At 35.3% G+C, this 23,187-nt stretch overlaps 1 protein-coding gene across 2 annotated transcripts in view; it reads left to right on the top strand.

The window, feature by feature from the left end:
- Positions 1–23,187, top strand: part of PSME4 (proteasome activator subunit 4) — a 97,980-nt gene that overhangs the window by 50,890 nt on the left and 23,903 nt on the right. For both annotated transcript variants that reach the window (XM_030877216.3, XM_060309168.2), the window contains exons 14-28: positions 3,195–3,345; positions 5,252–5,350; positions 5,571–5,640; positions 6,108–6,175; positions 7,298–7,513; positions 8,028–8,185; positions 9,706–9,801; positions 16,847–16,902; positions 17,901–17,957; positions 18,186–18,241; positions 18,335–18,433; positions 19,744–19,806; positions 20,085–20,180; positions 21,756–21,887; positions 22,783–22,992. In XM_030877216.3, coding sequence (XP_030733076.1) covers positions 3,195–3,345; positions 5,252–5,350; positions 5,571–5,640; positions 6,108–6,175; positions 7,298–7,513; positions 8,028–8,185; positions 9,706–9,801; positions 16,847–16,902; positions 17,901–17,957; positions 18,186–18,241; positions 18,335–18,433; positions 19,744–19,806; positions 20,085–20,180; positions 21,756–21,887; positions 22,783–22,992 — 1,627 coding nt within the window. The remainder of the gene's footprint in view (positions 1–3,194; positions 3,346–5,251; positions 5,351–5,570; positions 5,641–6,107; positions 6,176–7,297; positions 7,514–8,027; positions 8,186–9,705; positions 9,802–16,846; positions 16,903–17,900; positions 17,958–18,185; positions 18,242–18,334; positions 18,434–19,743; positions 19,807–20,084; positions 20,181–21,755; positions 21,888–22,782; positions 22,993–23,187) is intronic.

Below are 23,187 nucleotides of genomic sequence, written 5' to 3' on the forward strand. Positions count from 1 at the left end.
AGAAAAAGACTTATCAAAAATTGGTGAATTTTTGTGTAGCCATTTTCATATTGAAGGTGGAAGAAAAAAGCAACATTTTGGGCATATTATGCTTTATTATTTCAAGAAAGGTAAAAACGCAACTGAAATGCAAAAAAAAGATTTGTGCAGTGTATGGAGAAGGTGCTGTGACTGATCGAACATGTCAAAAGTAGTTTGCAAAGACAAAAAGACAGCCCTCAGAATGGGAGAAAATCTTTGCAAACGAAGGAACAGACAAAGGATTAATCTCCAAAATATATAAACAGCTCATAGAGCTCAATATCAAAAAAACAATTACAACCCAATCAGAAAATGGGTGGAAGACCTAAATAGACAGCTTTCCAAGGAGGACATACAGATGGCCAAGGGGCACATGAAAGGAAGCTCAACATCTCCAATTATTAGAGAAATGCAAATCAAAACTATAATGAGGTATCACCTCACACCAGTCAGAATGGCCATCATCAAACAATAAATGCTGGAGAGGGTGTGGAGAAAGTGGAACCCTCTTGCACTGTTGGTGGGAATGTAAATAGTTACAGCCACTGTGGAGAACTGTATGGCGGTTCCTTAAAAAACTAAAAATAGAACTACCTTATGACCCAGCAATCCCACTACTGGGCATGTACCCTAAGAAAACTATAATTCAAAGGGACACATGTTCCCCAATGTTCAGTGCAGCACTATTTGCAATAGCTAGGACATGGAAACAACCTAAATGTCCAATGACAGATGAATGGATAAAGAAGATGTGGCACATATATACAGTGGAATATTACTCAGCCATAAAAAGGAACGAAATTGGGTCTTTTGTAGAGATGTGGATGGACCTAGAGTCTAGAGTGAAGTAAGCCAGAAAGAGAAAAACAAATATTGTATACTAACGCATATATGTGAAATCTAGAAAAATGGTACAGATGAACTTATTTGCAGGGCAGGAATAGAGACGCAGATGTAGAGAACGAACAGGTGGACACAGGGCAGGAAGGGGACGGTGGGACGAATTGGGAGATTAGGATTGACATATATACATTACCACAGGAAAATAGATAGCTAGTGGGAACATGCTGAGCTCAGCTTGGTGCTCTGTGACGACCTAGATGGGTGGGATGTGGGCTGGGGGGAGGCCCAAAAGGGAGGGGATATGAGGATATAATAGCTGATTCACTTCATTGTACAGCAGAAACTAACACAACATTGTAAAGCAATTATACTCCAATTTAAAAAAATTTTTGAAAAAAAGTGGTTTGCGAAGTTGCTGGAGATTTCTCTCTGGACAGTGCTCCATGGTTGGGTAGACCAGTTGAAGTTGATAGCAGTCAAATCAAAACATTAATTGAGAACAGTCAACGTTATACCACGCGGGGGACAGCCGACATACTCAAAATATCCAAATCAAGTGTTGAAAATCATTTGCATTAGCTCGGTTGTGTTCATCACTTTGATGTTTGGGTTCCACATAAGTTAAGTGAAAAAAACCTTCTTGACCATATTTCCACATGCAATTCTCTACTTAAATGTAATGAAAACGTTCCACTTTTATTTTTTTTATTTATTTTTTTTTCGCGGGCCTCTCACTGTTGTGGCCTCTCCCGTTGTGGAGCACAGGCTCCTGACACGCAGGCTCAGCGGCCATGGCTCACGGGCCCAGCCGCTCCGCGGCATGTGGGATCTTCCCGGACTGGGGCACGAACCCGCGTCCCCTGCCTTGGCAGGCGGACTCTCAACCACTGTGCCACCAGGGAAGCCCAAAACGTTCCACTTTTAAAACAAATTGTGATGGACGATGAAAGGATACTGTACAATAATGTGGAACAAAAGAGATTGTGGGGCAAGTGAAATGAACCACCACCAACCACACCAAAGGCTGGTCTTCATCCAGAGAAGGTGATGTTGTGTATATGGTGGGATTGGAAGAGAGTCCTCTATTATGAGCTCCTTCCAGAAAACGAAATGATTAATTCCAACAAGTACTGCTCCCAATTAGACCAACTGAAAGCAGCACTCGACAAAAAGTATCCAGAAATAGTCAAAAGAAAATGCATAATCTTCCAACAGGATAACACAAGACTTCATGTTTCTTTGATGGCCAGGCAAAAACTGTTACAGGGACTTCCCTGGTGGCGCAGTGATTAAGAATCCGCCTGCCAATGCAGGGGACACGGGTTTGAGCCCTGGTCCAGGAGGATCCCACATGCCACAGAGCAGCTAAGCCCGTGCACCACAACTGCTGAGCCTGAGCTCTAGAGCCCGCGGGTCACAACTACTGAAGCCCGTGCACCTGGAGCCCGTGCTCTGCAACAAGAGAAGCCACCACGATGAGAAGCCCGCGCACCGCAACGAAGGGTAGCCCCCGCTTGCCACAACTAGAGAAAACCCGCACGCAGCAATGAAGACCCAATGCAGCCAAAAATTAAAAAAATAAACCAACAAACAAAAAAACTGTTACAGCTTGGCTGGGAAGTTCTTTTTTAAAAAAATATTTATTTATTTATTTGTCTGCACTGGGTCTTAGTTGTGGCGTGCGGGATCTTTAGTTGTGGCATGTGAACTCTTAGTTGCTGTATGCAAACTCTTAGTTGTGGCATGTGGGATCTAGTTCCCTGACCAGGGATTGAACCTGAGCTCCCTGCATTGGGAGCGCAGAGTCTTAGCCACTGGACCACCAGGGAAGTCCCTGGCTGGGAAGTCCTGATTCATCCGCTGTATTCACCAGACATAGTACCTTTGGATTTCCATTTATTTCGGTCTTTACAAAATTCTCTTCGTGGAAAAAAATTTCAATTCCCTGGAAGACTGTAAAAGGCATCTGGAACAGTTCTTTGCTCAAAAAGATAAAAAGTTTTGGGAGGATGGAATTATGAATTTGCCTGAAAAATGGCAGCAGGTAGTGGAACAAAAGGGTGAATACGTTGTTCAGTAAAGTTCTTGGTGAAAATGAAAAATGTGTCTTTTATTTTTACTTAAAAACCGAAGGCACTTTTTGGCCAACCCAGTACTGTGCAAGGCTGGTGCTTCTTCTCAAGTTACAAAAGGACAGTTGGTTTGTGATCCATGTACAAATTAAGTAGCTATCACTTGCATAGTCATGACAATGGATTTATCTAATCAGCAACAAAAAATGTTAAGCCAGTTTTTAGTTGCTAAAATTTTACTTTCTTTGGGTTATTTAGATGCTTTGGACTTATAGAAAGTAGCACATTGGAGCAAACAAGAGAAGAGACAGAAACTGAGAAAATGACTCACTTGGAGAGTTTGGTCGAATTAGGTCTGTCTTCTACGTTTAGTACAATCCTCACACAATGTTCCAAAGAAATATTTATGGTAAGAGTGCATTGCTGCAAAGAATTAAATTCCAACTTGTAGTTTTATTTGATGTTTTAAAAATTGAACTTCAAGTTACTTTGTATGCATATCATGCCAGCTTATCCTTTCTTTCCATACTAAAATTTGAAAGAGATGGGGAATTCTTTTGCAGTCCAGTAATTAGTACTCCGCGCTTCCACTGCAGGAGGAACGAGTTCAATCCCTGGTGGGGAGCTAAGATCCTGCGTGCCTCATGGCGTGGCGAGGCCAAAAAAAATGATAATAAAATAAAATTTGGAAAAGATACACAGTTGATCCTCATTATTTGCAGATTCTGTATTTGCAAATTCAACATAGTGTACTTGCTAAAATTTATTTGTAACCACAAAATTGGTACTCGCAGTGCTTTTGTGCAGACTTTTGAAAGTGGCAAAAATTTTTGAGTTGTGCGTGTTTACAGCTGAAATCGAATAAGGTGACACTCTGCCATCTTGTTTTAGCTCTTATACTGTAATGTAAACAGGTGTCCTTTTTTCATCTATTTAAGGACAGATCGTTCACATTTTTGTGCTTTTTGGTGATTTTGCATTTTAAAATGGCCCCCAAGAGTAATGCTGATGCACTCACTGTCTAGTGTTCTAAGCAAAAGATAGTTGTGATGGACCTAACATAGAAAATATTAACATGTTTTAGGTAAGCTTCGTTCAGAAATGAGTTATAGTGCTTTTGGCTATGAGTTCAAGGTTAATGAATCAACAATGTATTAAAGTGTCAACAGTGCAATTGTTGCAAAAATGCAAAAATCAACAGTGTATTAAAGACATTAAAGTGTCTTCAAAGAGAACCACACATAAACAAAATTATATATCCATATATCCATCAGTTGATGAAAATGTAACCAGAGGTTTATGGGAACTTAATCCTGTATTTCCCCTAAGAACTGTGGTTCAGTATTTGCTAATTCAGTGCCCACAGTGATTTTACAGAGCATAACTACTGCAAATAACAAGAATTGACTGTATGTTTAAAATTTACAGTAAAATACTACTTGGGAGAAAAGTTTTGAAAATTGTTTATGCCATCACATAATAGAAATTAAATCCCAAATATAAAGATCTGGCAAACTATGATGAATGAGAAATAGTTTGTCCTCATAAGGCATTCTGTGAACATTCACTTATTCAGTATTAGTCGATACCTATTATATACAATATGGTATTTATTTCATATTTTCTATTCCACTACTCTCTTTCCATTTCTGTTTCTTCTTTCGCTGAGATTATCATTGTTCAGTGTTTATCCTGGTTAAAAGCTAAACTGCCTTACACCTGCATGAAATATTTACTAAGATTATGTTAGTATAAAGAAATTAACATAAATAATCTCTTATTTAACCAAAATCTTTTGAAAGGAGTTGTTTATAATTTGCAGCATTGTCAATCCATGTCTAGAGCTAATTCTTTAATTCAGAAATGAAATTAAAATTCTGTGACTTGATTGTAAAATTAAATAGAATGCTTCAAGTCTTTTAGAGGAGAGAAAAATATAGTTTGTAGTTGTCAGAATGACAAACTGTAAATATTAGATATTACCCCAAATTCCCTCTGTTATATTGGATTGACCAGCAAGATAATTAAATTGCATTTGCTTCCAGCAGCTCTGGTTTTGTGCTTAGCATTTCTGCAGCAAATAAAATCTTGTGCCGCAAATGTTTTGTTCACATTAGGGTTTTGTGCAAAGGTTATTCATAAACCTGAATGTAGCATTATTAAGCAAATCTTTATGTATTCAGATGGTTAAATTTTTCCTACTTGGTTATTTTTAGTATAGTCTGAGTATCATTTTCTTTGGTGTTTCAAAAGATGTTTAATTTTCTTAAACGTGCTGGTTAGACATTTTCATTTGTTACATTATCTTTTAATAGGTGGCCCTTCAGAAGGTTTTTAATTTTTCAATTTCACATATATTTGAAACAAGAGTTGCAGGCCGCATGGTGGCAGACATGTGCCGTGCTGCAGTGAAGGTGAGTTGGGGTTTTCTGGACTGATGAATTAATGAATCAATAGCCATGAGTTTTATGTGGTTAATTGTTTTAGACATGCTTGTCATTCTTAAAATACACATTTCTTTCAGTAGCTGCTTATAGCCCTTATTTGCCACTGAAAATAGAGCTAGTGTATACTTTGTGACTGTTCAATACTTGTGCCTTTCAAAAAAACTTATTTATACAAATATGTTTTCAGTGCTGCCCGGAGGAATCTTTGAAGCTATTTGTTCCCCACTGCTGCAGTGTTATAACTCAGCTTACAATGAGTAAGTCTTAAGGTTATTATTCTGTATTTGTAACTTTAGCAAATTTTTTTCTTGGTTTCTACAACTCTGTTGATGGAAACAGATTCTCTAAGCCATGCAGTATTTTAATTTTACAGTTTGGGGTAAAATTGCTCAAAACAAGGTATCATCCAGGGTTGACAGGTAGCTTAGAAATTTTAACTCTATTACATTAATGTTTTCATACATACAAGAAGCATTCAGCTGTTGCTATAATATCTGTTATTTTGTGAGATGTGTAGGGGCAGGCATCCTGGTTGGTGTGTTTATTTTCTTGAAAATTCAGCTTCTACCTCCTCTGGAGCAAGTCCAGCTTAACGAAGAAAGAAAGAAAAAGTCCTAAAAGAGACTTTTCTCAGCTATTAGAAATATTAAATATAAATACTTTTAAATGATGCATTTAGTGGGATATTTGTTTTTTTCTTCTGATACTATTTTGCTATTTTTAGATGATGATGTATTAAATGAAGAAGAGCTAGATAAGGAGTTACTATGGAATCTTCAACTTTTGTCTGAGGTATTGTAAATCTTTGGAATAAGAAAATATTTCTGTGAAAATGTTGACTTGCTCTGAAGATTTATCCTGTTTTGAAAAGTTAACTTTAAAACATGTAAAGTCGGGCTTCCCTGGTGGCGCAGTGGTTGAGAGTCCGCCTGCCGATGCAGGGGACACGGGTTCGTGCCCCGGTCCGGGAAGATCCCACATGCCGTGGAGTGGCTGGGCCTGTGAGGCATGGCCACTGAGCCTACATGTCCGGAGCCTGTGCTCCGCAACGGGAGAGGCCACAACAGTGAGAGACCCGCGTACCGCAAAAAAAAAAAAAAAAAAAAAACATGTAAAGTCATAAGTTTGAAAAATGTCTTTATGGGACAACAAAAAGTCAGATAATCTCATTTTCTTATTATAAAAGGAGTATGGTAACTGTTGACTACTTCGCGGTCAATGCTCTACCTGACTTTTTACTGATTAATTCTACTGTGGGTAACTCTGACTGAAAAGTGTATCAGATTTGGCATCTTCCCCCCCCCACCCCCACCTCATGCCAAATTTGGCCATCAGTCAAACTTCATTTCCTATAGGGGTTAGTTCAGAAACCAAAGAACAGAGAAATCCATTTAAATAAGTTTTGTCTCTTTAAGGAGACAGCCTCTTGAAAAGGATGTTACTATGACACTTCAGAGCCTAAACTCAGAAAATGTGTTTTGATCTTAAGGAAGAATTCATTGTTAGAATATAATTAAAATGATAATCCTAAAATGAATTAAAGTCATTTTAAGAAACACTATTACGGGCTTCTCTGGTGGCGCAGTAGTTGAGAGTCCACCTGCCGATGCAGGGGACACGGGTTCGTGCCCCGGTCCGGGAAGATCCCACATGCTGCGGAGTGGCTGGGCCCGTGAGCCACGGCCGCTGGGCTGCACATCCGGAGCCTGTGCTCCGCAACGGGAGAGGCCACAACAGTGAGAGGCCCAACTACCGCAAAAAAAAAAAAAAAAAGAAAGAAACACACTGTTACTATTTTAGACTACTTTAATGGCCAAACATAGTTAACTTTAATTGTAATGGCCAAACATAGTTAACTTTAATTGTTGATTCTTGATCTTTTAACCAAAATATCTTTAACTGTTTTCTTTTTAGATTACTCGAGTGGATGGGAAGAAGTTGCTTCTTTATAGGGAGCACCTTGTAAAGATTCTCCAAAGAACCCTACATTTAACCTGTAAGCAGGGTTACACTCTGTCTTGTAACCTTTTGCATCACCTTCTTCGTTCTACTACACTTATCTACCCTACAGAATACTGCAGTGTGCCAGGCGGCTTTGACAAGCCTCCTTCTGAATACTTTCCTATCAAGGCAAGCATTTTCAATAATTTAGGATTCCAGGATATATTGGGTTATTTTTCTAAGGGATTCAAAGTGCGGGTTTTTTCTTTGTTGTGTATTAAGGTGTCACTTCTTTATTTTTAACATAGATTACTAAAACTATTATTGGAATGTTTTAAAGTTGGGAAGTATGATGTAGCTCTCATCTAGCTCTAGTTTTCTTCTTTTCTGTTTGTATGTGAAATGACTTTTTAATGCCATATTTAACCTCCATAGTTCCATATAGCTTGGGGGTGGAATGCAATAGCCTTACATAAACTTACTGTTACTCTTATAGTAAACTGATATTTGAGTGGCTCTTCAGGGAGACCCTTTTCAGGGGTGATAATGAAAGACTCCTATGATGTCTTCATACCTTTATTTTGTGCACTTGCTGCCTTAGGTTTGGATTACCTATACAGTTTCTTTTAAGCCTTTTAAAATATGTTTGTATGTTGTTTTTTTCCCTAACTTCTCAACTTGCTAATTAAATGCTATTTTCTAGGACTGGGGTAAACCAGGGGACTTGTGGAATTTGGGGATTCAGTGGCATGTTCCTTCTTCTGAAGAAGTGGCTTTTGCCTTCTATCTGTTGGACTCTTTTCTTCAGCCTGAGCTCATCAAACTCCAGCACTGTGGGGATGGAGAACTTGAAATGTCTAGGTTAGTTTTCTTTTATAATCAGTTAGTGTTATATGGTTGTAGACTAAAAAATTCTTTTTGTGCCTCTCCCTCTCTCGATGGCATATCTGATGTACTCATTTTCTTTTTTTAAAAAATTAATTTATTTTTGGCTGTGTTGGGTCTTCGTTGCTGAACGTGGGCTTTCTCTAGTTGCAGTGCACGGACTTCTCACCGTGGTGGCTTCTCTTGTTGTGGAGCACGGGCTGTAGGCACACGGGCTTCTGTAGTGGCTCGCGGGCTCTGGAGTGCAGGCTCAGTAGTTGTGGTGCATGAGCTTAGTTGCTCCCCGACATGTGGGATCTTCCTGGACCAGGGCTCGAACCCATCTCCCCTGCACTGGCAGGTGGATTCTTAACCACTGCGCCACCAGGGAGGTCCCTGATGTATTCATTTTCAATGTGTGTTTTGAATATCTGCCATAAATGTGATCAGAAAACCATTTAATACATTTAAGTGGTTTTCTAATCACATTACTATAATATAAAACTATATAATATAAAACCATTTTATAGTTTAATAACAGAAATTTTGTCATAATATTTAAACATCTTAAATAGAAAAACTCAGTTTTTTTCTAGTTTTTCTAGTTTGCTTTTAGTGACAGTGTCACTTGTGCATCTTTTGGGAAGTGTGTGTAAATATGCCCCCTTTGTAAGGAAGTGCCTGTTTTTCTAGATTCGCCTTAGATTTTATTGGCTTGTTTCTTTTCAGTAATTCATACTATTGATATTAATATTACTTAGAGAAATATCTCTAAGATATTGTCTCCCCCAAAGAGCTTTAGCACGAAACAATTATTTGAGACCACTAGACTTTTATAGTTTGAATCTTTGAAAGTTCCTAAAATCATAGTAAGAAAATTACTATGTGTCAAATAACAGGAAATTCTGATAAACAAACCCAGTAGGAATGGGCTTGGAGGAGGAAGAAGTATGATTGACTTACGTTGGCTGTGTGGTACTCTGAACTGCTTTTTGGAGTAAATGTTTAGCTAGTCTTTTTTTTTTTTTTGGCCACGCTGCATGGCTTGTGGGATCTTAGTTCCCCAACCAGGGATTGAACCTGGGCCCTTGGCGGTGAAAGCGCTGCATCCTAACCACTGGACCGCCAGGGAAGTCCCTAGCTAGCGCATTATAAAAGACAGACTGTAGTGGAGAATCTTCTGTAATATTGTTTTCCCTTTTTGTTAGTGGTTGTGATCTTTGGGTAAATAGGGAATTAAATTCAGAATTGCTTCACAAAGGGCAATCAGTTGTTGTTACTTGTGATTATTTAGAGCCTGTTTAAATGTAAGCAGGTCTAATATTATCAGTAAATATCTGTTTAATTACCTTGTACTATTAAGAGGGTAAACTGAAAACATTCATCATTTCTATGCCTTAATTTTGTATATTCTCACTTGATAAAGTTTTTTACTTCACCTTAAACTCTACAAGGCTTTTTCTTAAATAGGGATTTGGAGTCTTCTCAAATATGAAAATGCTTTTTATTTTTTCTAGAGATGATGTTCTACAGAGTCTGACTATAGTACACAACTGTTTAATTGGCTCAGGAAACCTCCTACCTCCCTTGAAAGGAGAGCCAGTTACTAACTTGTAAGTAAAAATAACTACTTTACATATTTTGCTGTTTTGCCATTTGGCATATATTTTGAGACTTAGTCACATAATGAGTCACTGGTTTTGTTATTGGTGTTGTTTCTGTATCACTTTAACCTTTTTGTCATTGTTAGGCCAAAAACACCTGAGGCACAGTTTAGCTCTATAAATTTTAGGGCTTTATTCAGATTTTTCATATGGTACCAGGATAGAATAACTTTCAATGCTAATCAGTTTTAAAATATCAACTTAGAGATATTAAGTTCATCTGTTAGTTTACTGAGTTAATTAAGATAAATTCTTTAAAAAAAGAAAGGAAAACACCTTTTTTTTGGTCTGCAATCAATGGTAAGGATTTTCTAGCAAAAAACCTGGGGTGTTTTTTAATAAAAATTTGTTCTATGTTATTCATTATGATTTTGAACTTTTGAGATCCACCAAGTTGCTTTTACAAATTTAAGTGCTTTTCAGAGTATTATTATTTCGAATGAATGTCTTGATTTAGTCCATTGTCAGTGTTACCATTTAAGTTGAAAACAATTGAATTTAAATGAAATCAGCTGTATATAACTTTAGCTCACTTATCAAGTACATAGATGCTAGTTTCAGTATACCATGTTAGATTATTTTCTCTGAACACCAACATCTCATTGCTGAATAAGTTAATGAAAATCACACAAAAATGAGTAAGGAAACCTTGCCCCTCAGAAAAGCAGAAGGGGAGAATTATTTGTTGATTTTGCAACAAAAATCTTAAAATGTTTCAAGGAATGGTTTTAAAATGTGGCTTGCTTGTCTTTCCATATTCTGCATAATCAGTTGTTTGGAGTCATACATTTTCATAATTCCCACTTATTTCACTTATCTAAAAACTGTTTCTAGGCATTGAACTTTTTAGATTACTCATTAGATTTAAGAGGGAGAAGTAGGGTCGTTTCAGGTAAGGAAATCTGTTTTAAGTTTGCCTAGGAATTTACTGAATTCTTTTAAAGAACTTTTGTTTTTCATCAGTTTTATAGTTTGATATAAGAGCAATTTTACCAAAATTCATTTTTGTCAAGAGAGATGTTAAACAATATTTTTAAATGAGAGACCTACAGAAATGGTTTTGATTTCCCTAATGATCTTTAACAGTATGTAATTAGTAAGAACTTAACTCTTACGGCATGCCAAAAAGCTATTTCATACGTAACAAATTGATTATATCAGTAAACTTAGTTCTGCTTGAATGTGTTGAAGTGTGGTCCTTTAATCCAATAATTTATCTAAGAGCAAAAGCATTTATCTTCTGTGTATATAATTAGATTATTTTAGTATTGAGTGATGATTACAATACACTCAGGAGGCTTAGAGGTTTCCGTTGCAGTTCATTTCAGCATGGAGCCATTGAAGCAAAGTCTTTATCCTTTGAAATAAATGTGCATTAGGACAAATGTTCCATTTGGTTATTATAAAGCCAGTTAGATATGTATATAATGAAATGCATTTTCAGTAAGGAAAACAATACCATATTATTAAAACCTTATTAATGCCACAAAAGATAATTAAGCAGATTGTTAGCCCATTTTACTATACATTATAAGCTATAAAATTGAAATGAATATCCCTTTATAGGTTTTTTTTCAGAAAAGTTGAAAAAGAAAGATGATTTAGATTTAAAAGTGTTGTGTTTAGAATTTTCACTTGATGAAAATTTGACATAATAAAACCTAACGAAGTAATACAAAATTATGTTTAATATAAATGTGTTTATATATTTTAATTATAAAATATATTTTCTTGTATATATAATAGTACATAATGAAATAAAATATACAACGAGGAAAACTTCAATCATTTTAATCACTGAACAGTACACATTTTTAGGATTTTTTTATAGTTATGTACATCTACTCAGTGTAGTGATTATACAAAGTACAGTTAGAGATGAATGGGCATCACTTTGCCTTTGAATTGTCAAAAGAGAGAGTTTGTAAAGTCTTCCCTGGGCTTTTAATTAGTTCTTAACAGAATCCTTTTTTAAAAAACCAATTTCTAACTGGTATCACCTTCACCTGAAATTTTAATTTATTTTGGCAATATGTGACTTTTTACATTGACTTTATATAACATGACTTTTTTTTGCAGATAGCAAGTTAGTTTTCACTAAAGTAAAATAAAATAAAGTTAGCCTTTTAAATTTCTAAAATGCTTATTCTAATATAGGTCAATAATTATTAAAATCTTCTAAGTGTAAATTGATTTGAAAGAACTAATCAAATAATTTCAATTGATGGTGCCATTGTTCTGTAATAGTGAATCATACTGCCTAGTTTGAAGAAAGAAGATCTGTAGCATAATTCTTGGAGATTATCAGTAGCAAGTCAATTTGAAACTAGAAGATGAAAAGAACTCTTTTATTTTGGACATGAGTTATTCCAAAAGAGATAGAGTAAAATGTGCCAAGTTGGGGAGAAAAGGAAACGCATAATGGTGACCAATGCTTTAGTGTAATGCCTAAGATATCCGGTGGAGTTTGGCTGTGGTATTGTGGGACATTTTGCATTTTCTGAAATACCAGACCAGTTTTTGGAAGCACCTAGCAGCTCAATTCTTTTTTTAAATTTAAACTTACATTTTTCTTATATAAATCTCAATTAGGGAAAATATTCTAGCTGCTTTAATTATTTTTTGTCGAATCACTTATTATTAAGTTTGCCTTGTGCATGTATTAGTAGTATTAGTCTTCTGGCAAATTGCAGCAGTAAAAAACCAGAAGCTTATTTCAGTTCTGAATTTTCCTGTAAGAAAATCTTAATTGCTAATAGAGTATATGGGATCCCATTGTTCAGGGAAATGGCTACCACATGTGAAAAACAATTTTCTATGCTATGTGATTAGAGACTGACAAAAAATAAAAAGCTTAGATGAGATGAGTTGATTGTCCTAAGTATAAAGTAAATTATATATCTAATGATATCTACATTGTACTTTTTGGCCTTTAGCAACGTAGGGTTACTAAGTATCTTGTACATATTTTAAATTTTACTGTTTCAAAGGATGGATGAAATAAGGTCCCTTGAGGGTTTAATTTACCCTTAATTGGGTAAATTTTTTTAGTTTAGTTCAGTTTGAAATTTAACAGTTTTGTCAGATACCAAGGTTACTGAATTAATCTTAAACCTCTCTATTTTGCTCTTGGAACCTTTAGTTAATGATTTCATAGAAACATTTGTGCTATAATTTATACTCATAGTTCTACCTTTATAGATGTGGAAGTTGGATTATGTCTTTCCAGGGTCATGTAGGAATTTTGGACACTTGCCTTTAATCCTCAAATTGTCATTAATTTCTCCTTTTGCAGTCCATTTCTTTAGAATCTTTTAGGTCTAACCAGCTATCACAGGATGCAAAAAACTAACATCTATAAAAACAGGGTTACTCAAGGTAGAGGAGTCATCATTTTTCATCTCAAATATTTCTTCTTTACTTTGTGCCCCCTTTCCTCCAATAGATCTGTTAAGTCATTCTTAGTTAAATCATTCTTAGGAGCTCAGCTTTTACTAACTTTTCACTCAAAAAAAAAAAAAAATTCATACTTAAGGTCTAAGAGTTGAGACCATTTCATGAATATGTGAAAGGATGTGTTGTTATGCGATGAGGGGCAGGGCTAGCTAACCTCTCTTGGCACCTCCAGGAAACTACCCAGCTCTGCTGGGGGAGCTGCACACAGAAAAGGAAACAGTTACTACTCCACGGTGAGTAACCCTGTTTTCTCCTTATTTCACCTTCTGACTGTTTTCATTGATTTTTAAAAAAACTTGTGTGTCAGACATGGAAATAGTTCTTATGCTCCGAGTTAATTTTAAACCTAGCGGTATGTAAGATTCTCTTTACTTGGCAACCTTTTGTTCACATGGTAGAGTCAGAGCCAGCCTTTAATTTGTGTTTATAGCTATTGTTTATGCCCAGGATTCAACTGGATAACAGAACACAGAAATAGGCCAGTTGTCTGTTGTGAAACACTTGTTACCTTGAGGGAAAACAAAATCTGTTAGTGGCTTGGTTTTTATACCTTTTATGTTTGTTTTCATTTGGGAGGGGAGGGATTTGGAGCAGGGTAGGTTGTTCTTCCACTTACAGAAAGGGAGAATTATTGTTTGCAGTTGTTCCATGACAGTTCACCTAGCCTTCATTTGCATATTTGATTTGTATTGTATATTTTGTTTTTATGTTACTGGTCATTTCTTCCTTTTTCACCATCCTTTCTTTCCCACCAGTGATTATTTTCATCGTTCTACTCTAATCAAATCTAAAGAAGATTGCCATCTAGTGGTACAAATAGCATAGATGTAGAAAACGTACAAGTTTTTTGTTTTGTTTTGTTTTTAAAGTGGTACAGATATTAAACACATTTTGTTATAAATTAGGTGGCTTGGTGGTCCTATGTAGTTGCTATGAACCTGATTTAACTTGATTATTATTGTATACATGGTATTATTTGTAATATGTTGTGTTGAAATTATTTGTCATACTTTTATTTTTATATTACTGTTTGTAAAATGAACCAGTGATGAGTAGAATGAATTTCACTCGGGGTGGGGGAGTGATGATATTTTGTTTAAATTGTATATATTGCTACTATAGTGTTTAATCAGAATGCAGATCTATAATTGTTGATAGCACTTTAAGTCTACTCAGCTAAGATTATGTACATAACTAAAAGTTACAAGAGCAGATTTAAGTATCAGAGAGTACAGCCCAGCACACGTAGACTTAAAATGTGACCACAAAGAGATACAATCATAAAGTCTTACTTGGGTAATGGATAGACATTTCTTTTAGAAAATTATTCTTCTGAAGATCAGAAGAAATATTTAGTTATAAATATGTATTTATACTCAATGAGAAGCATTTGGTGTAAAAGGTGTCAATACAATCAGAGTTTAATTAATTTGTTAGATAAGAAGAGATCAATTAAAGCTGAATCTTAGATAAATAAGCATAAAAGAAACTTGAGATGGATAAGAACAAATAAAGTAAAGCTGAACTATATGTCTAAACAGATGCCTTCTATACTCTTGAGATGTGTAAGATGTGTTTTAGTTCAGGTTTTAAAAGTAAAAGCCTAAGCCATTTTAATTTAAATCTATTACTTAATATTTTAAAAGCCCACACAGGTTGATATGTTTCTAAATAATTGTAATAAGTGATAGTACTTCATCAACTTTTCTGATAGGGAAACAATTCAGAGTGACACATGGATTTTTAGAATTAGCATCATGGTTCTTAGATGAGATTTGTTATTAAATGTAGTTATAGTGTGATTGGTGTTATTAGAGTCAGAAAGGCATATAAGAAAAACATTTCAAATTCCCAACTGATAGCCTTTTGTTTGCTTGTTGGTTTGTTTGATATAGTAAAAAAATTTTCGGGATAGCTTACTATAGTGATTGCTTTTTAAAATGTCATTTGTTAAGAGTAATTTTGTGACAATAATTAAAATGCATGCTTGGTTCAGTACTGTGTGGTACTAGGTATGGACGGGGTGAGGTACAGTTGTATTCCTACTTTAGGAAACAACTTATGTTTATAGCAGCAGTGAGGGGACATGTACTCTCATGTGATAGCTTGTGGCCAAGTACTTCCCCATGCTTTACCAGGGAAGGTGGAGGGGGGTGGGTAACAGTCTTTCGCCTAACGCTTGTTACTATGTGAGCACAGCCTTTTCTCTTTCTTGGTCAAATCTAATTTCAGTAAAGTTATTGGACTTCCCTTGAAATTCAGTGTGAAAGAATCTGATTTTATTTTTTAATGACTGGACTCTGGATACATACATATTTTTCAATCATACATAATTTTACAGAATGTTCAAGTTTGCAAGCTGTTGCCGAAAGTTGAAACTTTATGGAATGAAAACCAGATTTTAAGAAGAATTTGAATTTGAAATTCTTGAAATTCTCTGAAAAGCAAATTAGCATTTTATATTATGAAATATTACCATTCTTTGTTTATATTCTGTAGGCTTGGTTTTGAAACTTGGGACAGTACTGTTGCCATCCACATTATGGCAAGGAACATAGTTAAATAATTGGCATTTTAGTCATCTTAATGTTATTACCCATTTAGATAAATTCCAGAATTCATAACAACCAAATATTAGGGTAGAGATAACTTAATTAATTCAACTTAAAAAAATACAGTACGGGGGAGGGGTATGTTGATTTCAAAATAGTGTTTTCTTCATTACAAGTGTTGTGTAGGTCATGAATTATGAGCAATAATTATAAATTTTCTATTTATTACTAATTAGCCTTGTATAGGATATGCTTACCCCATGTTTCCTTGGCATTTGTGCCTGTCTTCCTTTTCTTAGAAAGTATTATCGCTTTGTTTGTAAAAAGTTATTGAATTGAATCTCATATTTTGAAATAAAGTCTATTTATTTTTCATTAAAGAAAATTTAGATTTCAGATATAAATGTTCATATTCCCCAGCAGAATCTGTCCATACATACCTAAAAAATGACTTTTAATGTAGTATTTTTACATCTGAACATCTTCAAAAGTAGTGGCATTTTACTGCAGATGTCAGGAGAGATCAGTTTAGCTGGTTTTAAGAGGAGGGGTAATGATTATCTAAAGAAGCGTGTCTGCTGTATATTCTACAGTAAAATTTGATGGTGATTTTTTTTGGTGTCTAGTTTTAACCTTTATTATAACATTGTAAAGCTGACTTTTCCTTGTATAAATGTTTAACATCAGATTTAAGCTTTTACATTTGAGTATTGAATATCAGTGTTATGTTCATTTGGGCAGTAAATTTCCCCCCCCAAAGTCATTACATTTAATTAACATTTTTTTTAAAGATGAATAACACTGTCCTTACTGAAACAGATAGAGCATTAATCTTCAGAAAGCTAGAGTAAAGAATTGAAGTACTGAAGATGAGAGATCTGTGTTTGTTAAAGATCATCATTTAAACATTCTAGCAATGACACTTTTCCCTTTAAGCCTCCTTATTGGTATTATTAATAAATACAAGCATTCTTGTTTTTATACAGGGTACCGAGTATGGTGTCCTTGGAAGAGACAAAGTTGTATACTGGACTTGAATATGGTATGTGAATCCTAATCTGAGTAAATCTGTATGGACTGTTTTCATCAGTTACTGTACAAGGGTTAAAATGGGATAATTTTGTAGTTACAGTTTTTCTAGTCTCTTTTTTATATGTAGAATGAATATTAATTACTTAATATTATCTTTGATTTTTCTGGAGAAAGTGTGTAATTATTATATAAAGAATAGCCAGTAAAAGATAGATGCTTTCTATGTGCAAAGGCAGACTTTTCATATATTGTAATGCTCATTTATGGTTAGAATTGTTATAGAACTGTTGTATTATACTTGATGTAAACGCTTACATATTCTAACTATCTTTATAGTATCTTTCTATCATAGTGAGTTAAATTTTATATAAATACTTATGTACAACATTTTGTGTTAATTTAATGTTCTGAATCTAACATTAATAGAAATTTAGCACACTTCTTTATTGCTGGATTAACATCGGAGTTCATTGCATACATTAATTAGGTGTAGTTTGTTTGTTTGATTTGGGTCACCACAACTAATTAGAGAATCCTATGCATTTATGGCCTCTAATTAGAGGATAGAGCCTTTGAAATATTGGCAGAGATAGTTTTATCTCCCTCCTCCTTGCCTGCCTAATAAAGTTTTGTAAGCAGGTTCTTATAAATGTGAAGGTTTTAAAAGTTATTCTGTATCATGCCAAGCTACTAACCAACTATGATAAAGACAGACCCATTTGGTTTTTCTTTGTTTTTTTTTTGTTTGTTTATTTATTTTGTTTTAATTTTTATTGGGGGTATAGTTGATTTACAATGTTGTGTTAGTTTCAGGTGTACAGCAAAGTGAATCTGTTATACATATAAATATATCTCCACTCTTTTTTAGATTCTTTTCCCATATACAGACCCATTTGTTTTTTTCCTGGATACGTTATCTCTTCTTGATATAACTGTTTTGATATAAACTTCAAAGCTCTGGTCAGCATTCAGTGTGTAAAATGCTTTCTCTCATTTTTTTAAAAATAGATCTATCCAGAGAGAACCACCGAGAAACAATTGCTAGGGTCATAAGGAAACTTCTTAGTAAGTACAAATATGTATTTAATTTATGTTTATTAATAAATATTTAGAAATTTTATTTTATAGCATGTGTGCTTTTACTTAACCATTTTAAAATTCTAAATGGTGAGAATATCAGGCAGTGGTTTTTTTTGGTTCGTTTGTTTTTTGCTCTTCTTCCTTAACTAGTATATCAGGAGTCCTATAGTAATTTAAAATATTTTAACCAAAATTCTTTTCCTCCTATTATAGACCACATACTTAATAATTCAGAAGATGATACCAAGTCCTTGTTTCTTATCATAAAGGTACAGTTGTCATTTAACAGTTGCATAATTGTTAATATGACCGGGTTTGACTTGACGACTCATAAATATAAAATTTGCAATTCTTTGATGCAGATTACTGGAGACCTTTTGCAATTCCAAGGATCTCACAAGCATGAATTTGACTCTCGTTGGAAAAGCTTTAACCTAGTAAAGAAATCAATGGAAAATCGGGTCAGTATTTTCACCTAAAGCTGAATTTTTTTTTAAAGGTGTATAATATTGATATAACCACCTGATTTAGCAATTATTTGCCATACAGAGGAAGTTCCCTATAAGTAAAAATAGTAGATTTTCAAATATTATATGATGGTATAATCAAAAGGATCCTAGAAAAAATGTACTTCCCTGAGACAAACTCTTCTGTCGATTTCCATGGTAGTCTCTGGACTCTCAATGGCAATTTCAGGTCTGATAACTTGGCAACAGCTTTCTTACCATGTAAGAAACTGAAGGAGTAAAAGTAGGTTGTCCACAGGCATGACTTTAAAGCATTGCATTTTATGTAATCTTATGTTATATTTGGTCTCCAAGAGAAGTCAATACAAGCTTCCCTGGGAGCCTGGAAGAAAGTATACTTAAGTCAGCCATTTGATGTTCATAGCAGTGTTCTTCTATAGGAGACTTTTGTTGAAATTGAGTCTGAAAAGGTTATATGAGTTCATTGTTTAGGCACAGGGTGCTACATATTTTAGACAAAGGGAATGGCATGTGACAGGGCAGGGAGATGTACAAACATGGCATGCTTTAGCAAACAGTGTTTGTAGGGAAGAGTGGCAGGAGGTAAACTAGGTCATTTCTAGTTTTGCCCAAGAAAATGCTTCAGTTTTACATTCAGCAACGGGGGAGTCATTAGAAGTTCTTAAGTAGATCTGATGTAAATGTTGGAAAGATCAGTATTCAATTCAGTGAATTTTGAAAAGCTCTGCCATCGCTGTGAACAATAAGCAGTAGGCGATTGAGACTGGAAGCCGGGAGGCTTTAGTTAAACTATTATAATAGTTCAGATGGGAAAGCACAGCCTGAATCCAGTCACTGGCATTGGGGTGGAGATAAGGTGTTTTTAAAAGAAGATGGAATTGTGGGGACTTGATGACTAATGAGATACAGGTGTGAAAGAGGAACAGTCTGAGTTCCAGACATCTGCCTTTAGTGACTGGGTAGAACATTGGGGGTGGGGGAGAGCTTAAAAGATAATTTTTACAAAAATAAAAAATGTTATATTCTGTAGTAAACATACACAACTACCCAGAAAGGCTGTTTATAAATTTAATAGAGTAAAGCAGTTTTCTTAGTGGGCTGTTTTTGTATTTTTAGTATTTGACTGAATAAAAGTCTGATGATTTTAGAATAAATGAAATACCTTCAGTACCCATCAGCCCATCCTGTACCTTCTTTGAACTAATTTTTTGTTAAGGGGTTCAGGGGAACCATTGTTGAAGTCATTTAGGGAAAATGTTGAAGTGTTTGCTACTGTTTTTCAGCTCCATGGGAAAAAGCAACACATCAGAGCGCTATTGATTGACAGAGTAATGTTGCAGCATGAGGTAAATAGCTTTTTAAAATCATGATGCCTTTTTTTTTGTCTTGCCGTGCTGCACAGCTTGCGGGATCTCAGGTTCCCAACCAGGGATTAAACCCAGGCCACAGCAGTGAAAGCCCGGAATCCTAACCACTAGCCACCAGGGAACTCCTCACAGTGACTTTTTTAAATGACAGTTTTTCAAATAAATATTTAATTATTGGTGTTACTTCATAATTAAATGAACTTTTAGTAAAAAACTTTGAGATTTGATTTACACTGTTTTTTTTTTTTTTTTTGCAGCTACGAACACTAACTGTTGAGGGTTGTGAATACAAAAAGGTACATCAGGATATGATTAGAGATCTTCTTCGTTTATCTACAAGTTCATACAGTCAGGTAAGGCTAGTCCAAACAGTCTGGGCATGCCCCCTCTCACCCATTTTGTAACACGCAATCTAAAGTATCCCCATTTTAACAAGGGAATTTAAATAATTTATTGGCAAAGAAAATTTACATTTTAAATGACATACATTCAAACTAATCTTGCTTCTCTTTTTAAAATAATGTTTATTTTTGCTGTTTGTAATTGCTTCTCAAATTTTTTTTAAAAATATATAACTAACGTTGGTAGATAGTGCTAGTGTAATGTTGATGCCACTTAAATTAAATCACATTATGAAGGCCTGTCTGTGACGGCCATATAATTCTTCCTAGGCATTCTGCTTGAGTTCAGGAAGCTGATACCATGTGAATTGTGGGGTCCCTCCTTTCAGGTAGCATAAGACCAAAAATTTATCTCTAAACACAGAGAACTGGGAAAAGTAAAGAGATTCATGTACAGCCAATGATTCTGTCTTTATAAAATAGTGTAAATTAGGAAACCAATCTAACCCAGAGATTTTGCCTAAAGTATTATTTTAAAAAGTTTGAAATATGTACAGTGTATTGCTTTTATTCATTACTATTTAACTAGTTCATGGATTATAAATTTATACTGAATCTTTTGCTTGGGTTAAAAATATGTGGCCTAGGGCTTCCCTGGTGGCGCAGTGGTTGAGAGTCCACCTGCCGATGCAGGGGACACGGGTTCGTGCCCTGGTCCGGGAAGATCCCACATGCCGCGGAGCGTCTGGGCCCGTGAGCCATGGCCGCTGAACCTGCACGTCCGGAGCCTGTACTCCACAACAGGAGAGGCCACAACAGTGAGAGGCCCTCGTACTGCAAAAAAAAAAATATGTGGCCTATACTTGAGGCTTGCATTGAAAAGGTTAAGTTGTTCTGTGTTTTGGAAAGTCTTTGATTTTCCTTGTGTAGACACAAGAGAAAATCTGACCCTTCTCATTAAGAGTAACTCAGAATAAAAAGTTTAAGTCTGCTGATTATGTTACTGAACAAATGCATATCAGTTCCATTCAGTCTCTCCTTTATCAAAAGGATATTTGAACCAGTGTAACTTTTTTTTTTTTTTTTGGCTTTGTTGTTGCTCGCGGGCTTTCTCTAGTTGCAGCGAGTGGGGGCTACTCTTTGTTGGGGTGTGCGGGCTTCTCGTTGCAGTGGCTCTTGTTGCAGAGCATGGGCTCTAGATGTGCAGGCCTCAGTAGTTGTGGCACGTGGGTTCAGTAGTTGTGGCACATGGGCTTAGTTGCTCCACGGCATGTGGCATTTTCCCAGACCAGGGATCGAACCCGTGTCCCCTGCATTGGCAGGAGGATTCTTAACCACTGCGCCACTAGGGAAGTCCCTGAACCAGTGTAACTTAAACCATGGATATGGTTGGTGGTAATTTGCTTTCCTTCTGATAAAAAGATTATCATTTACTCATTTTTGTTAAGTTATGTGCTTTGTTATATTTTTCTGTTATTACGAAAACATTTAAATTACCACTGCTTTGTTTTAATGATTCATTTAGAAATTTTTTTGTAGTTTGTCTACCATTTAATAAAAGTCATCTGTTAATAACTGTTTCTTTAGGTCAGAAATAAGGCCCAGCAAACATTTTTTTCTGCCTTGGGAGCATATAACTTCTGTTGCAGAGATATCATTCCCCTGGTTTTGGAGTTCTTACGGCCTGATAGGCAAGATGTCACGCAACAGCAGTTCAAGGTATAGGGTTTTTTGTTTTGTTTTACTACGAAATTTTTCAAACGTAGAGAAAAGTTGAAAGAATTTCACAGTAATGGAATTGCTGACCCCCAAGGCAGATATGTAATTCAAGAATGTTGTAGAGGATCTAACTCATTGGGTGATATGTTGTCGACCTTGTGGAGAGCAGTTTAAATGGACAAAATCAGACAAGTCAAGTAAGCTTAAAATTGGAAACTGTCTATTAGGTCAGTAAAATTGAAGTTACAGTGATCTTATAAGAACTGTAAAGAGGATTAGAGCCCAGGGTGGTTAGGAAGTCAGATTGGAATTGTTCAGGTGAATATTCAGGAAATAAAATGTTTTGGTACTAATAGCTCTTTTCATTAAAATGGGGTACCTTAGAAAGAGGTACCTACTGTCATCAGAATCATTCTGATTGATTGAGCTCCTGTGAGTAAAAAGTACACAGTATAATTAAGTAACCTAGTTTTTATATACTTAGAGAAATACTTGGCAACCAGATTTAACCACAATTTTTAAAATTATTTTGTATGTTATACCCTAAAATGCTAAGAGTGACACATTTCACAGCCTTTATAAATGTAGTAGAGGAGAATCAGAATGGAAGCTATGTCCGTAAAAGCAATATCTTCACATTTCTATATTACCTCATTAATAGCCATTCTTTGAGCTAACCCTCTGTTAGATGACTTAGAGAAAATATTACTGGATTGCACTTAAGTGTCAAATTCAGGTTTCTGAAAGTAACGTGTTGAATGTGGGGACCTATTTTATAACCAGTACCAGGCATTTAAATAATCAGTGTTTAGTAAATTTGAAAACAACATGTAAGTGAGTTGGCTACAACTAAACAGTGCCTCTTGTTTCCCATATTGATCATTTTTTCCTGCAGGGTGCCTTGTATTGTCTCCTTGGAAATCACAGCGGTGTATGCTTGGCAAACCTTCATGATTGGGACTGTATTGTACAGACTTGGCCAGCAATTGTTTCTTCTGGGCTTAGCAAAGCAATGTCCCTGGAAAAGCCATCAATAGTGAGGCTGTTTGATGATCTTGCAGAAAAGATTCATCGGCAATATGAAACAATTGGTTTGGACTTCACAGTAAGCAAAATCATTTTTTTAATTCAAATTTTAGTGCAAACACTGCCTTGTCAAAATGCTATTATTTTCTTGTGTTTTTTTAGTAATCATATTCTTGGCATTTGATTCTAATTTTTTTTTAAAGCATTTGTATTCTGTTTCCTTTTACTGCTTTAGTGATCATTACTATAGATGGCAGGGTAGAGTAGGAAGCTG

Source organism: Globicephala melas, chromosome 12 (assembly GCF_963455315.2).
Source record: "Globicephala melas chromosome 12, mGloMel1.2, whole genome shotgun sequence".
NCBI lineage: Eukaryota > Metazoa > Chordata > Mammalia > Artiodactyla > Delphinidae > Globicephala > Globicephala melas.